This window comes from Sinocyclocheilus rhinocerous, unplaced genomic scaffold (genome assembly GCF_001515625.1).
Source record: "Sinocyclocheilus rhinocerous isolate Xijiao unplaced genomic scaffold, SAMN03320098_v1.1 scaffold2509, whole genome shotgun sequence".
In the NCBI taxonomy this organism is placed as follows: Eukaryota; Metazoa; Chordata; class Actinopteri; order Cypriniformes; family Cyprinidae; genus Sinocyclocheilus; species Sinocyclocheilus rhinocerous.
The window spans coordinates 126,040-141,328 of record NW_015629038.1 but is presented as its reverse complement, the minus strand read 5'-3'; the positions used below and the strand labels follow the sequence as shown (position 1 = coordinate 141,328).

At 37.1% G+C, this 15,289-nt stretch overlaps 1 protein-coding gene across 1 annotated transcript in view; it reads left to right on the top strand.

Moving 5' to 3' along the window:
- LOC107738605 (protocadherin-1-like) overlaps positions 1-12,677 on the top strand; it is a 193,057-nt gene extending 180,380 nt beyond the window's left edge. The window contains exon 5 of the mRNA XM_016550372.1: positions 10,893-12,677. Coding sequence (XP_016405858.1) covers positions 10,893-11,302 — 410 coding nt within the window. The 3' untranslated portion in view covers positions 11,303-12,677. The remainder of the gene's footprint in view (positions 1-10,892) is intronic.
- The last annotated feature ends 2,612 nt before the right edge of the window (positions 12,678-15,289 follow it).

The window sequence follows — 15,289 nt, the reverse complement described above, 5'->3', positions numbered from 1 at the left end:
CAGGAAAGCAGGTTTGACGAATCAGTGGTCTGGCGTCTGCAAGTTAGACTCATGCTCACGTGCAAACAAGTGCGCGCACCACCACAGATGATTCATTTTCCTCTCAAGTCGAGGCTCTATTAAAACTCAAAATTCAAGGCATTCTAAATTGTAGATGGCAAAATGCTTCTGTATGCTTTTTATATTTATATAATTTAATAATCTATATCACACAAAGAGTAATGTTTTTTTGCAGATATCAGCATAACGAATTTAATAATAATTTTATACAAGTTCAGTAAAGTTAGCAAGTGACTTACATTTTAGACATAATATTGCTTGTTTTTGCTCAATTTTGCCAACGAAAATACTTCCAAACAAAGATCACAGCACTGTTTGGCATCTTTGAGCAATGGTGTTTACTTAATGAATGAATCAGCTTTTTGAACGAATCGGTTGAATAAATGATTCAGTGATTCACTCATTAACACAGTTCATTTAGCTTTGTTCCTGAATGAATCAGCCGTTTGAATGAATCGGTTGAATCTCAATGACTCACTCATTAACAATCACATTTAATTTCACATTTCTACTATTTTTTTTCATGTTTTTATATAATTTCAAATATCAGCATTCAACGTTTTATGTTAAAAACAAAACAATATTTATCCATCTGTAACTGCAGGTTAAATAAATCCATGTCCCCTCTGAGATACATGAAATTGTGTAAATACATCTAAATGCTATTTCAGATGCAGATTCCAGAAATGTTTTCTTATGTTGGAATGAAAGACACTAAGTACCGGATGAAGTGCTTCTTATTCTTACCCAAAAATACAAAATGGAAGAAAGAGTTAAAACTGAACACAATCTCGCTACTCAAGCTGTGTGTATATATATATATATATATTTGCTTCTTTTCCATTTTGCATTTACTTGTACTTTTACTTTCAATACTTAAGTACGTTTACGATTTAAAAAAATACTTTTCGTACTTGAGTACAATAAATATCACATACTTCTACCAAAGTCATTTTCTGGTAAGATATCTTTACTTTTACTTAAGTATGGCTTTCAGTTACTTTATACACCACTGTATTCATTAAACTGACTATGGTATATATAGGCTAATATTTTCCAAAATATCGGTTACTACTGTTGTTTTTACTACTGTACCAGTTTATATGTGATCTCCATGTAAGAAGCCATTTTTTTTGTTTTTTACATTTCTCTTTGTTTTATATTGCTTAGTTTCATTTGCTGTAGCAACTGCTGTATTTCAGTGGAAACTACGGTTACCACGGTATGGATTCCTCATCTGTGTTCTGGAGCTTTTGAGTGTTCCATTGGGAAAGGTGAAGAAAGTGGAGGATGCTGGGTTGGCAGATCAATATTCACATTCACAAGGTGAATGTTTGGGATATATCGCAGCCCGTGCATCCCTGACCTGCTAAGATAAGAGTAGCTTACTCTCTCTGGAGGAAGGATAGATGTTGGCTCCCTTGATACTGTAGAATAGTAATCCTGTGAGCGTGTGTATGTAAGAGTGTATAATGTGTTCTGTGCTGCAGAAAAAGAGAGGGAAAAGGCTCATCATGTCCAAAATTAGCATGGTCTCTCTCAAAACAAGATGTCCGACAGCCATATGTTTGCATGCAGGTTACACACACACACCATCACACACATGTGACCCTTCTGGTGAACTAATCTCAAATTCACACACCAACACTCTTTGTAAGTGCGCCCAAAGCTGCCTGTGGTTTCAGGACTCTTTTGCACACACACACACACATAGGGGTTTGTACATTTTTATTTTATTATTTATTTATTTTTTGTAGCAAGGGCACCAGGGCTCAGGGAAGGCAGGGCCGTGACATTTTGTCATTCTGAATGACCCCTCCTCTGACCTCATACGTGACCCTTTCTCATTCGAGGCTCTTCGCCGACAGAAAGAAAGACAGCATTGCAAAAATACACTCATCAATATGACACTCAGCAGTAGCTACTCAATTCAGTCTCTATGGGTGTGTGCTGGTATGTGAAAATGAGCAACTTTTAATATGCGTTCGTCAGCTCTTGCCTCCTAACCCCTCCCTTTTCCTCTCTCATCTGTCATGGTATGTAACACCGTGTCTACACTTGAAGCTATCGGTAATGTGTTGCGATGCATCGTACCGCAGCGCCATTAGTCTGTTTGCACTGGAAGTGTCAAAGTTGCACGTAATCTCAGAATGTTCATTAACACAGATTCATCACTGCAAGTGTGATGCTAGACATAATAACTGAGTGATCATGTCTAGCATCTATACATTAACTATATTTTACACTATAAACTATATATATTCTGAAAAAAATAAATAAAAGGCAATAATAACAACAACAAGGTGTTATTTAACTGAAGTAGCATTATAACGCTCCTCAATGAAGACTTCTAGTGTAGACTCCCATTGATTATAATAGGAGCAATTTATTTTTGACGCAAAATTTATGGCTGGTGTTATAACTTCTGTTTCATATACTATAAAATGGATAGTCTAATTTACATCTTAAAGGGATAGTTCCCCCCAAAATAAAAATTCTGTCATCATTTACTCACCCTCATGTCTTCCAAACCTGTAGGACTTTTTTTTCTGCCACTGTTTATACTGGCATCAAGCCCTACATTTTATTATTATTATTATTATTATTATTATTATTATTCACACATTAGGTAGGCAGTTTTGCTCAGTAAAAACCTTTATTGTAAAATATTGTTGATAAATAGGTTTTTCACTGTAATTTGTGAGTTCAGCAGCTCACTACGTGTGGTTAAAATAGGGTCCGTAACAATGCATGCCACTTCACGTATGGTATGGACACATGCCTGAGACTCGCAGTGTGTCAGCGAGGTGGCTGTATGATGAAGGAAATGTGCAAACACATCTCTGTCTGGTGTTTAAAGTGTAACCGCCAGGGAAAAACACATCTTCAAAAATTACTTAATTGTCTTTAAACTCCTGCCTCTTTGCTTTGAATAGATAACCAGGACAATTACCATTCGGTCGAGACACCTATTAAAATATTGTGTTATTCAGTTGCTCTTTTGTTGTTGTTGTTGTTGTTGCTTTGTTTTGTTTTTCCCCATTTTTGGTGGCTATTCTTGGTCTTTTTTGTTGTAATAATATGAATTCTCTCTCACCCACTTTCGTTTAGTAGTATCAAACAAGGATATTTACTGGGAAAAAAGCTCAATCGTTTTGTTTGGTTGGAAGGAAAATGCTGGAAAGAGGATATCCATATTCATCCCACATTCTCCATCATCCTGCCTTTTCTCCATGTTATAATACGAATCACCCCAAACCATAAATATCGCTGTTCTTTTCAAAGAGAAATCAAAGGTCTCTAATGATGGCAGAGCAGGCAGAATATCTCTCCCCCAAGTTTGTGAGCTTGTGGATGTGCACGTTTGTTTCTCCTAAATCAATGCCAGCTGCTTTCCTCAAAAATTCAGCTCATCTCAGTTATGCGTTTCTCTCTCGACTGTGGTCCTAAAAGCTTATTGAGACGGGAGAGAGTGCAGGCCTGAGGGCAGCTCGCTCCAGCCATACATTTATTCACTTTTGTAGCATGATTAAAGTTTCCCTCCATTGATTTCTGGAGGGAGAAGAGAGATTCTATCCTTAAAAAGTATATTCTCTCTCATTCTTCCCTTCTTTCTTCTGTGTCCCTCAGTTCTTCTTCATTAATAATGAAAATGATTTTGTGCAGCATGACATTTGCCTGTAAGTATGTTTTGATCTATTTTTTACAGGGGTCTCGCTGAAAGATTGTTCTTCTTTTTAGTAGGCCTGGCAGTTTAGTGTAATAAATTAGGACGATTAATTATACCACGATTAAAATAATTAATGCTATGACACCTATGTTAATTCCATAGTATGGAATTTTCCTACTATTGGAGCAATTCATGTTTTGTTTTTTTTGTGAGTCTACAATGATTGATTAATTGATCTGCATATCATGTGACTAATTCAATTCTACATGATTAACAGCTCTACTTTTAGACACATTTTTAAATATTATTTCTGCTCATCATACATTGTGTCCAACTATACTATCGCTCAAAAGTGTGAGGTCAGTAATATGTTTTAAGGTTTTCGAAAGGTCTCTTATACTCACTGAGGCTGTATGTATTTGATAAAAAATACAGTAAAAACAATACAGTGAAATATTCATACAATTTTGAATAAATGTTTTTCTAGTCTTAAGGGTCTCATGATCCTTCAAAAATCATAACAATATGCTGATTTGCATTCCTTATTATTATCAATGAGGAAAATAGTTGTGCTGCTTAAAATTTCTGTGGAACCATTGATAAATTTTTTCAGGATTCTTTAATAAATTGAAAGTTCAGAATCTCATTGATTTTTTTGTAACATTATGGATGTCTTTTTGTCAATTTAATGCATTCCTGAATAAAAGTATTAATTTAATTCCAAAAAATATCTAAACCTAAACGCCTGAATGGTAGTGTAAATAGTGTTTGGCATACAGTTTAACGTTGTGTATTTGTACATACATGAGCAAGAAGGAAACAGTGGTAATAAAGAGGGCAGGAAAAGACAATGACTGGCTGTGCTAATGGCAGACTTTTATATTTATAGCTGTGTTCCTCTCCCCATCTGTCAAAAGTCATTTAGTCATAGCCTAAGCCATAATTACAGTTATTCATTTTATTTGGCACAATGAAACTTGGAATAGTGCATGGTTCATTGAAATACTCTTGTTACAAAAATCAACTACTCAGATCAATCCCTATCACACCTCCAAAATTAAACTGAAGTCTGGTCGTACTTGTCAGTGGACTGGCTAATTTCATTAGGTTTGTCCAATCAAGCTGGATTTCTGTACAGCAGGGTTCCTCAAATCTTGCCCTGGAGGGCCAATGCGCTGCAGAGTTTAGCTCCAACCCTGATCAATTTCACCTACCTGTGATTTTCTAATGATTCCTGTAGACATTGATTAGCATGCTCAGGTGTGTTTGATTAGGGTTAGAGCTAAACTCTGCAGGAAAGTGGATCTCGTGGGCCAGATTTGAGGATCCCTGCTGTACAGTGATTAAGTCTTATTCTAGCTGAAAACAAGATTTTGAATGGCAAATCGCTTCTCGTTGTGGAGCCGAGTCCTAGAATGGACTATGTACCAAAATAATTCCAAAGCATTCTTGAATCAACACTGATGTAAGTTCAGTGCAATTTTTATGAAGACTTACCCTTACCAAAAAGTAGTATACTTCAAGTTTATTTTATTAAGTATACTTAAGTAAAGTTCAAGTATATTTTAAGTATACTTTATGTAGCAAGTATACAAATATCAGTGTACTAGTAGTATACTTGTAAGTCTACTATTTCAATACTCATTGGGACTGAATTGGCCCACTTTCTAGTATATAAAAGTATACTTTTAACATCAACTTTACACAGTTTTGATGCTGTTTTATGTCTGATGATCGTGTTAGAATACGTGTGGAAGCATCTGTTGTTTCGGTTTCTTCTTCACTTGTGTTTTTTTGGAAATTCTGTACAGAAAATGTGTACTAGCGCCCCCTACAGTATAACAATGAAAACACAGATTCTAAGAACACAAGTATAGCTCAAATATATTTAGACTTTTTTCTAAGTAGGCTATAAGTCAAGTATACTTAAATGTCATTTTAAGTATATTTCTGAGAAGTACATAAAGCCCATTTCTGAAAAGGACATAAAAAGTAGACAAAGTATACTTTCCTATTTTTTAGTTTAAAAGAAGTACACTAATAGCACACTTGAATAAACTTATTTTTCGTAAGGGTAGGGTGCTGTGATGTCCTATGGACACTAATCAGTTGAGTTTGCTCCTTTTTCATCTATCCATTTGTCTGTATCTAGACTACAGAAGGCTTTTGTGCTCCCTTTTTTTCTTCACAGGCAGTTGTTTAGGCCTTCAGCACAATCAAACTCTACACCCTTGCTTCATCTTCAATGATTCAGCTTGTGCACAGACAAACTCAACTTTTAAAACATTCATGAGTGGAAGATGTTATGCAGCTTACCCTAGTTGATTTAGCCGCAGGCTATAGCCTTTCTCCATGTGCTTATCTTCCTAATCCAGGAGGAGATTCAATGCAGCTGATGCATACTGAAACACTGAAACACAGCGTGCCAACATGTGGAGGTTTGCAAAATGACACACGCCGCTCCCCCCTTCCCTCGGCTGGCAGAGTCAGGAGAGCAAATTTGGTCAGCGGGCGAGGACATTGATTTTTGTGGATCAGATAAGTTCCATGTTTAACAGATGTAGGCCAAAGGGACACAGTCCAAACGATGGCACTCTCTGACTCTGCTCAGAACACATTTAGGCCGTAAGTGAAGCTTTGGCAAAGAGATGCAGAACGTAAGCACAGAAAAATGTTTCAGAGGTTTAAACACCTCCTCTGTGCCAGTGAGAATGGTGGAAATGTACACAGCGTCATGTAAAAGGGACCGTGTCTATGAAATAGGGTAGAATTTAAAGTTTAAAATCCACCTGCAGTCAAATGATATGAGTGAAATTATATATATATATATATATAACAAACTTAAATTATAGTGGCATTAATTATAAACAACATTTATTAACACTAAATCTAATTGAATGTATATAAAGCGAAACTAAAACTACCTTCTTTGCATGTTTTGCATGTTTGACGTTAATTACATTGTATACAGTAAGTCACTTTGTAATTTAAGTTGTATAATTTTTTTTTTTTTTTTTTAGTAGTACTCTGGAAATAGATTTTCTGTTGAGTGGCTTGCATTAATTCACACAGTGACTTTTTAGTTATGCAGTACAGCATGTATTGAAACTGGCAATGGAACAAGTCTAAATTTAAACCTTCATCAATACGTTGACACCCCAAGCAAACCACCAGTTAAGTGGGAATGTTTGAATGTGGAGCAGGACTTGCACGCCTGACCCAATCATTAGATTCCCAAATAAATATCTATTGGATCAGTCTTGCTCTTGTGTTAAATGTTAAATTCTAGTTTAACAGGGTAAAATTGTAAGACTGTTTGATTATTTGTTTGATTTAAGATCATCTGAATAGTGACTTGTTTTGATAGCCATGATGTATTTGTGGTACACAACTAAACCCTGAATTTGCATAATATCAAACTTACACAAGAACTTAATATGAGGAGAAGATTTTCAAAGCAAAAATGTATATGCAGTATGCAACAGTGAGAGAGGCGTTTCTGCACATCTCACTTGTGTCTTGCTCTTGTGGTTACTCACTAATGTAACTCTTTAGTGCTGTGGCTACTGGCTATCTTTTCTGGTATTAGACAGTGCAATGCCTCTTCTTCGTCCTCCTGCTGTGTTCATGTTATTCTGAGCTGCTGTTAGCCCAGCCAAGAGAAACAGCACCGCTTATGGACTTGTTTTTTTGTTTTGTTTTTTGCACTCCATCTGTCCAATGTAATTGCACTCTGCATATAGGCACTTTGATTGCATGTTATGTTGCTGCTATTGCACTTGACAATACATCAATAATACACAATACTTATGAAATATACTTCCTAATAATATAATATGACAATATATTAGCAATATATAATTTAAATAAATTTAAATAAATGTTATTATTGAACAAAAGCATAACACATTACAGCATAACATATTAAACCTTTTTCCTTTTGGATTCTGTTTTTGTTTTTTATAATCCCCCATACCTTTAACTTTTTTTCCATTTCAAGCCCTTACTTCACGTTTTACTTTATTTTCTCCCCTTATTCTATCCTCTCAAAAGCAGCGTGTCGATTAATTAATAGCTGGCTAATTTAATTTTCCTAAAAGTAATAACTTGTTTAAGCACGAATAAAGAGTGACAAGGCAAAGTCCTAATCTGCCAAAGTTTAATTAGTCTCAGCGAGGTTTGCATACAAGCAGACGGGGAGTCAGGAGGAGAGGACATCCCAGCAAATGACAACGGAACGAAGGGTTGGGAAGGGTAGAGCAGAGGCGAGGTGGTGGGGGTTTCCATCAACTCTGCCTGTCTGCTTCCATCCGTGCTCAAGATCAGTCTGCTCTCGCACACAAGGGATTGTGGGATAGTTGGAGTGTTGGTGTTAACTGTCAAATAAAGGCTGGTTTTCCCACTGCTATCCTCCACACCTGTCACCCAGGGCAACATGTGTGTTGTGGCCTGAGCGGTTAGGCTCCCTTGGGTGGCTTTAAGGCATAGCCAAAGCTGAAAATCAATTGGCTAAAACTGTTATAGAATGAAGTGAAGAGCCTGCATATATTAGGGATTGGCTTAGAGGACCCTGGGGTAAATGAACAATGAGCTATTGACTACAACGCTGCTCTCTTACAATGACTGCACTTACATGGACTGAAGACAATTATTATACCAATACATATACATTTATACATGTGTATACTTCATTCTCATGTTATATATAATTGGTGTCAAGTCTATTTTGGAAATCCAATTTATGCAAAATATATATTTAAAAAATATATATTTTAAATATATATAAAGTTATTTAAGCATTTTTACAATATCTAATTATTTGTAAATGTTTATTGTTGCCCTTGCTTTCCCTCCATAGACATCTATATTCAATGTGTAACCCTGAGTCTACTCTGACTATACATAAACTGCATAAAACAGAAGATAATTCGGAAATAATTGACTCTGATTGATAGCAGGGGCTTAGTGAGGTGGATACTGAATAATAGTTGGATTTTTTTTCATCCCCTAATACAAACGAAAAGCTTATTCTTATGCATTAGTCATTTTGATCAAATCATTATGACTCTTTCATATGAAAATCCTCCACCTGCATGTCAAACAGCATTTTTACCTACAATGAAACGGTCAAATTGACATTTTGACAGCTGCACAATTGGACATAGAATTCATGAGAAAACAGCTTGAACCTTGTATGTATATTTTCCATCCATATCACCCCAGGGGCATGACAGTTGAATGGAAATGACACGAAGCAAATCTCTTGCGCCAGCCCTCCATCAAAGAAGAGAAGAGCAGAAAATGCAAGGAGCCCAGTCTTAACACATCTTTCCTCTTTACTTTAGACAGCACCAAATGTCAGATACTCATCTGGAAATAATTTCCATTCTATTATGGTGACAAAGGGTCAGCGGAATCTAATTAGCTGAAAAAAAAAAGTGCTAGAGAGCCGGATTGGAGGTGATTGGTGATAGGGGCAGTGGTGCAGGGCCGGCTCTCCAGCCTTATGGCTCAGCGGGAACCCTCCTGAGGTTAACTCCAACTCGAAGGAAGGAGATAAGAAAAGGAGAGAGAGGGATTCAGGTGCCGTGTGCCAGAGACGAAGATCTCTATTGGTCTGTCAGAGCCTCAACTTTGAATATTCTTCCCTGAGTGATAGTGAAAGAGAAATATAAGTGCTAAAATGCAGTAAATATAGATTGGCTCTCAGTGTCCATTTTTATTTCTTAGTTCATCTATCTATCTGTCTATCTATCTATCTATCTATCTAAGAATTAAAACAACAACAACAACAAAATATTCTTAAAGTGTGTTCTATGATGGTCAAACACCAGGGACAAAATAATGTTGTCCGCTGCCTCAAATCACAGGCCTTTTATAGAGCTCAGACATTTAGGGAAATAAATGTTTCGCCCTCGAGAACTTGCCATTCTGCTCTCCCTCCTTTCACATGCACACTATCAAACTAATCTAATGTCACTTTCAGAGGAAAGGTTAGGCTCAGCTTTTGCATTCATATTTTCCAGACAGAGAGTTTGACCTTTGCAGATCAGACCGTAATTTTCGCTTCTTGTGATGCCGTCCAGCTCCACCAACCTTTTATAGTGAACATTAGCATCCATTGATTGGTTACAGTGAACAAGGGTGAGAATAGGCTGTAGAGTTTGTGCAGCTTTGATTGACTGCAGAAGTAAAGATTCACAATAAAATAGTGATGTCAATACTCATTTATGCTTTTCAATAGTAGGGCTACATTTAAAGTGCTCTGTAATTTGTTTAATTTATCATTTTAACAGGTTTAGTCAATTAATTTCCTTTAACGTTGAGTAGATGAAACCAAATAATAAAAAAATTAAAAAACAGAATATAATAGTAATACCGAATTAAATGTTCTTATCATACGGAATGATAGTAGCACCACTGTAAAAAATACTCTGACAGAGTTACTTATTCAATGGCGTCACAACACGGAGACAAGCATTACCAATGTAGTTCGATTTCCTGACGAATTACTATGAGCCAGTTCATTTTAGTTAGTCAAAAGTATAGAGCACAACCAATTTATTCTGGTTCCCGAATGACTCTAATGAGTCGGTTCTATTTCAGTGAATCGAAAACACAGTGCGCAACCAGTGTATCCCGATTATTGAATGAATGACTCTTTTGACTTGGTTCTTTTTGCAAATTAAAATCACACAGTGCAATCAGTGTATCCCAATTCCCGAAAGAATAGCTATAATTATTTGGTTATTTTTAGTGAATCTAACACATACACCTTACAGCTAACTGTAAGACTTAAATAGTTACAGACTGGTTGTTCATATGAAAATGTGTAAAGATGATCATAGGTGTTATGCATATTACTTACACATTTTGTCAGTATATTTCATAAATATTAATGACTTTATATTATTATATATTATATTATATTATATTATATTAATTATATTATATTATTTAGCATTATTGTTTGAATATATAGTTAAGGTCAATTATTCAATTTCATTTAATTGTCCCTTAAAATAATAATAATAATAATAATAATAATAATAATAATAAACTATGAAAACAGAACATTTACCTAAACACACCTTTTGCATGAATTGCTTTAAATGTATTTATTATTAAAATGACCTCATCATTATATTATCTTTTCTTCCAGATCTGAGGCCTCTACCTGACGTGGCCATGACGGGAAAATGCACACACGAGTGTACGGAATACGGGCACTCGGATTCCTGCTGGATGCCTGGACAGCCCTCACCCAACCACGCCAAGAGTGCAAAGAGTGGGCCCAAGCTCTCCACCTTCGTGCCTTACCAGGAGAGGGAGGATCAGGAGCACCTGATGGCTGACAGCAGCTCTAAGCTTCACAGAGAGGAGCGGAGCGGAGGCGGGAGCAACAAAGTGGCCAGCGTTCGCTTTTTGCCTCCCTACACTAGTGCCTATTCTACAGGTGGCGACTCCAGCAAGGACTGCCCCCGGGAGGAGATCCCCCTGAGTCAGACAGCCGATTACGCCCCTGCCACTACACCCTCCAGCCAAGGCTCCAAAAGAGAAATCTACCTGTGATTCACCTGTCGTCCGCCTATGTTTGATTCCACATTTGATCCAATATACTTGTGATCAGCAATGCCTGTGAGAGGATAAATGGCCTCATTGTCAAAACACCTGCTAATTCTACCACACCACCAGACCCCGATTTACTCAGACGTCTCGATGTGCATCTCCAATCCCCTCAGCCATGAGCCTAATGGTTGACACAAAACAGCTAGAGACTTTCTTTAAAACCCTCTGGGTTTTATACAATCCTGTGCATTGTTAGAGGCTCTGGAAGCCGAATAGATATGAAGAGAATAATCAGAAAAAAAGAGAAAACCATTTTGTGAATATGAAATGAAGTACACAATCCCCATGTAAACTTCTAATGAAAGAATGTAAGGACAATTTTTAAGTGAACTTTGTGATGATTTAATGTCAAGGTTATATTCCTATTTGAATCTGATTTGTTCACTGATTTTTGTTTGTTTTTTATTATATATATGTATTACTATTATGATCAGACTGTAGTTATGCTTACCTAAAACATATATACATCCAAATAGTACTTTTTTTTTCTTCTGTGTGTAACTACTAAGAACACGAGCCAGAAGAACTGGTGAACCAAATACTGGCAATCCAAGAGGGACATGCATTCTCAACACGTATACTTTACTGAGGAGAAATATTCACCTTTCTTTAAGCACTGAAGGGTAACTGTTTCTTACATTTGTCTTTTTTTCATAGGAATCTCTTTTTTAATGTACAGTGATGTAAATACTACACGTCTGATGGAACAGTTTTGATTTATGATTTAGCTGTACAGACCCTTGAAGCCACGGCTTCCTTCTGTTGATGATAGTAGAAGGGACATTGCTCAAAGGATTTGCCTCCCTGTCAGTAAAAGAAGGACAACAGTTTTGGACCATGGAATGCTAAAGATAATCCACAGAATGAGCCTCTGCCATCTAAATACTTGGGACTTGAGCGAACACGGAATTTGGGGCAAAATCCAAGGGAAACAAATGAATTAAAGCAGGTTTGCATGATGCCATTTGTCATTTTGGACAAATTTGACGGGCTTCATCAGTTCCCAGAGGAAGCTCTCCCAGTGACTTTTCCTCTGTAATACTCTCTTACTTCTTCAGTAGACTATCCAAATGTAGCTGAGGCTTGAGGTGAGTTGACCTTTGGAAGAGCTTTGTTCAACCCATCCCATCCATAAGGAGGAGCAACAACTTTCACAGTACAAAAAAAAACAAAAGAACTGTCCATGTGCTGTGCAATAGGCTACTCGTTTCCGGACATGTCAAACTCTGTTGCGTAGATGTGTGGTTTTGTCAGAGATTTGGCTCTGCTATGTGGTGGGTCTGAACCGGTCAAAATGAACGCTCACAGGTGACAGCAGTCATTCTCTCGTGTTTGACCACATTAAAGTTGTATTCAACAAATCCAGTATATTCTAAAACATCTGAGATTCTGTTTGAAGTGTGCTTTGAACATATGACATAAGACTCCTGCAGCGAGCTTAGAAACGCCTAAATCTCGCTAACCTATTACCGCAAAGTCACACTGGCGCTCGCCTAACCGGGGCACTTTTGATGGAAATTCTAATTTCCCCAAATGAAAGCGAGATCTTTCAGAAAGAGTTTACAGGAAGTTAATTTAGGGCCATTATTAATTTTGGCTGACGGTAACAGGGATTGCATCATTTGGGATGCAGGTCAGCAAAAGCTATAATGAGTATTCAAGGCCCGAGCGACACACAATGGGCCTCATTCATGAAACATTTGTAAATATAGGAGTAAATTCTGAGTAATTTGCGCCTAAAACGGTCCTTCCCAAAAACTCTCCTCCGGATTCACAAACGCTTCGTAAACGTCCGATTTGATAGTTAAACATAGTTAAACAAGAATTCCAATCATTCGTAAATAGGGCGCTCGTGCACGCTCATTCACAATTACCATAATTCCCGCCTATAATTACAGCTATGCAAATTGCATGTCCAGGAGCGCAGTGGACTATTCTGGTCTACTTTCTCCAATTTGGCTCCAGTATATTGCATAAATGCAAAAAAGTCTAATAGGCCATATGCCTAACAATAAATATTCAATAACGTGTGTCCACCAAAGTGTTTTTAGCCTGCTGAAAAATGTCAGGCACTCTTCTTAAAACGACCAGCTGGTGGCGCTTGAGAATGCTTTGGTGGCACAGCATTTTTCCAGCTGTCGATTTGGTTGCTATGATGTGGAATATCCACGGCAGTACATTTTGAAGAATATTACTAAATATAAAAATGCAGTAACCAGCAATGTTAACTTCTCTATTGTTGTTCAGTTGTTGTACAAGTAGGATGATTGGTCTGTGTAGTATTTGTCCCGCCTCTTGTCCACTGATTGGCGGCTGGGTAAAAAGTGACAGTGACAAGCGCTGCGTTTTACCCAAAGCTAAACAGTTTATCAACTCTCAGCTACAAAAAAAAAACACGGAGCAAACAAACTTGTACAATATTATGATGGCAGTGCATCAAAATTCAGTGTCATCAGTTTGCCAAAAAGAACACAGAACGTTTTACGCACCATTTACACATGGCAGGGAGCAGGTGTAAATTTCTTTGGTACCAACTAACATTTTGAAAATACGAACACTTTCATGTATCCGGAAATTTACGTCAGAACAGCTTTACGAATGATTTACACAAACATGTATTCTGCTCGTGTTTCATGAATGAGGCCCAATAAGTGCACTATAATTTACACCATGTCACACAGCTAAGTTGCCACTTAAATTCAACTCTTCACCTCGGATGATTTTGCCATTTACTCTATAGGTGTTGATTCAATGTTCACAGAGCTATGTGCTTGGGTGTAATATTTGATAAAGTCTCATTTTTTTTAAAGAACAGACAAAGTGACCCAAATGCTAAAGGCTGGTGTGTCAGGTGACGGACGTCTGGTGTGACACTTCCTTTTGTGTGTCTGAAGTCATTTAGTTCACGACTGACCATTCATTTGAACACTGGCAAACCGAACACTTGACTAATTAAATAAGTTGTATTTCCAATTTGACAGGGTCTTTGGTCTCTGCATGCCCTGCGATGCCCCCTTTGGACAACCATTGCTGAGCTTGTTGCAGCCTTGGGGCAGACCGGAGGAGATACCAAAATACCTCACTCGGGTTGAAGTGTTGATTTGAGAACATTGACACTCTCTCACTGGTTTGTTTGCTTCATTGTACACATTTAACTTCCTGTTCTTTTAATCATCCCAGTGACTACTGACCTTAAATGTGTTTTCTGCAGTGACAAACAGAAGCTGCCCAGACTGCATGAACCCCAAACACTGCATGACAGGTAGACAGTCTCTTGCTCCCACTGGGAAAACCTGGAGTTTATCCCCGGAGAGCAACTGTCACAGATACTGATAGGTCAAATCACTTGGAATGTGTGTGAACATGTGCGTCTTCGCACACCTGTGTAACTGTGTAGATACACGGAGGGATCCGCTCATTGCCTTTAAAGCAAGAAATGTTAAAGCTCTACACATACATTTTTGATTTTTGCTTGGATTTTCAATGGCCAAATTGTGTTGTGGCATTTCATTGAATAAAATGGCTCTTGCTGTGTTAAACAGTGGTGCAAAATATCTGATAAAAACAAAAAAATAATAAAATAACGTCTTGCAAAAAAACAATCAAGAGAAACATTATATGAGGGGAAAGACAGTCCATGTCTTATCATCCTGCAATTGTAGCTGTTTGTTTGTTTGTCAGACAGCAATATATTTTACTCTTGTGTGGGATCTGGAATTTAGGTAGTTTCTTAATTCAAAGAGACCAGTGTTAAATGAAGTCTGAATGAATCTGTGGCTAAAAAATTTATTTTCAACCAGTCTGTTTTTATTATATATATATATATATATATATGATTTTGTTTATTGTTTAAGAAAACTGAAGACATTGTTATTCTGAACTTTGAACTGCTGTTATTTCATACCAAACGCAATCTCTCATTAGTTTTAA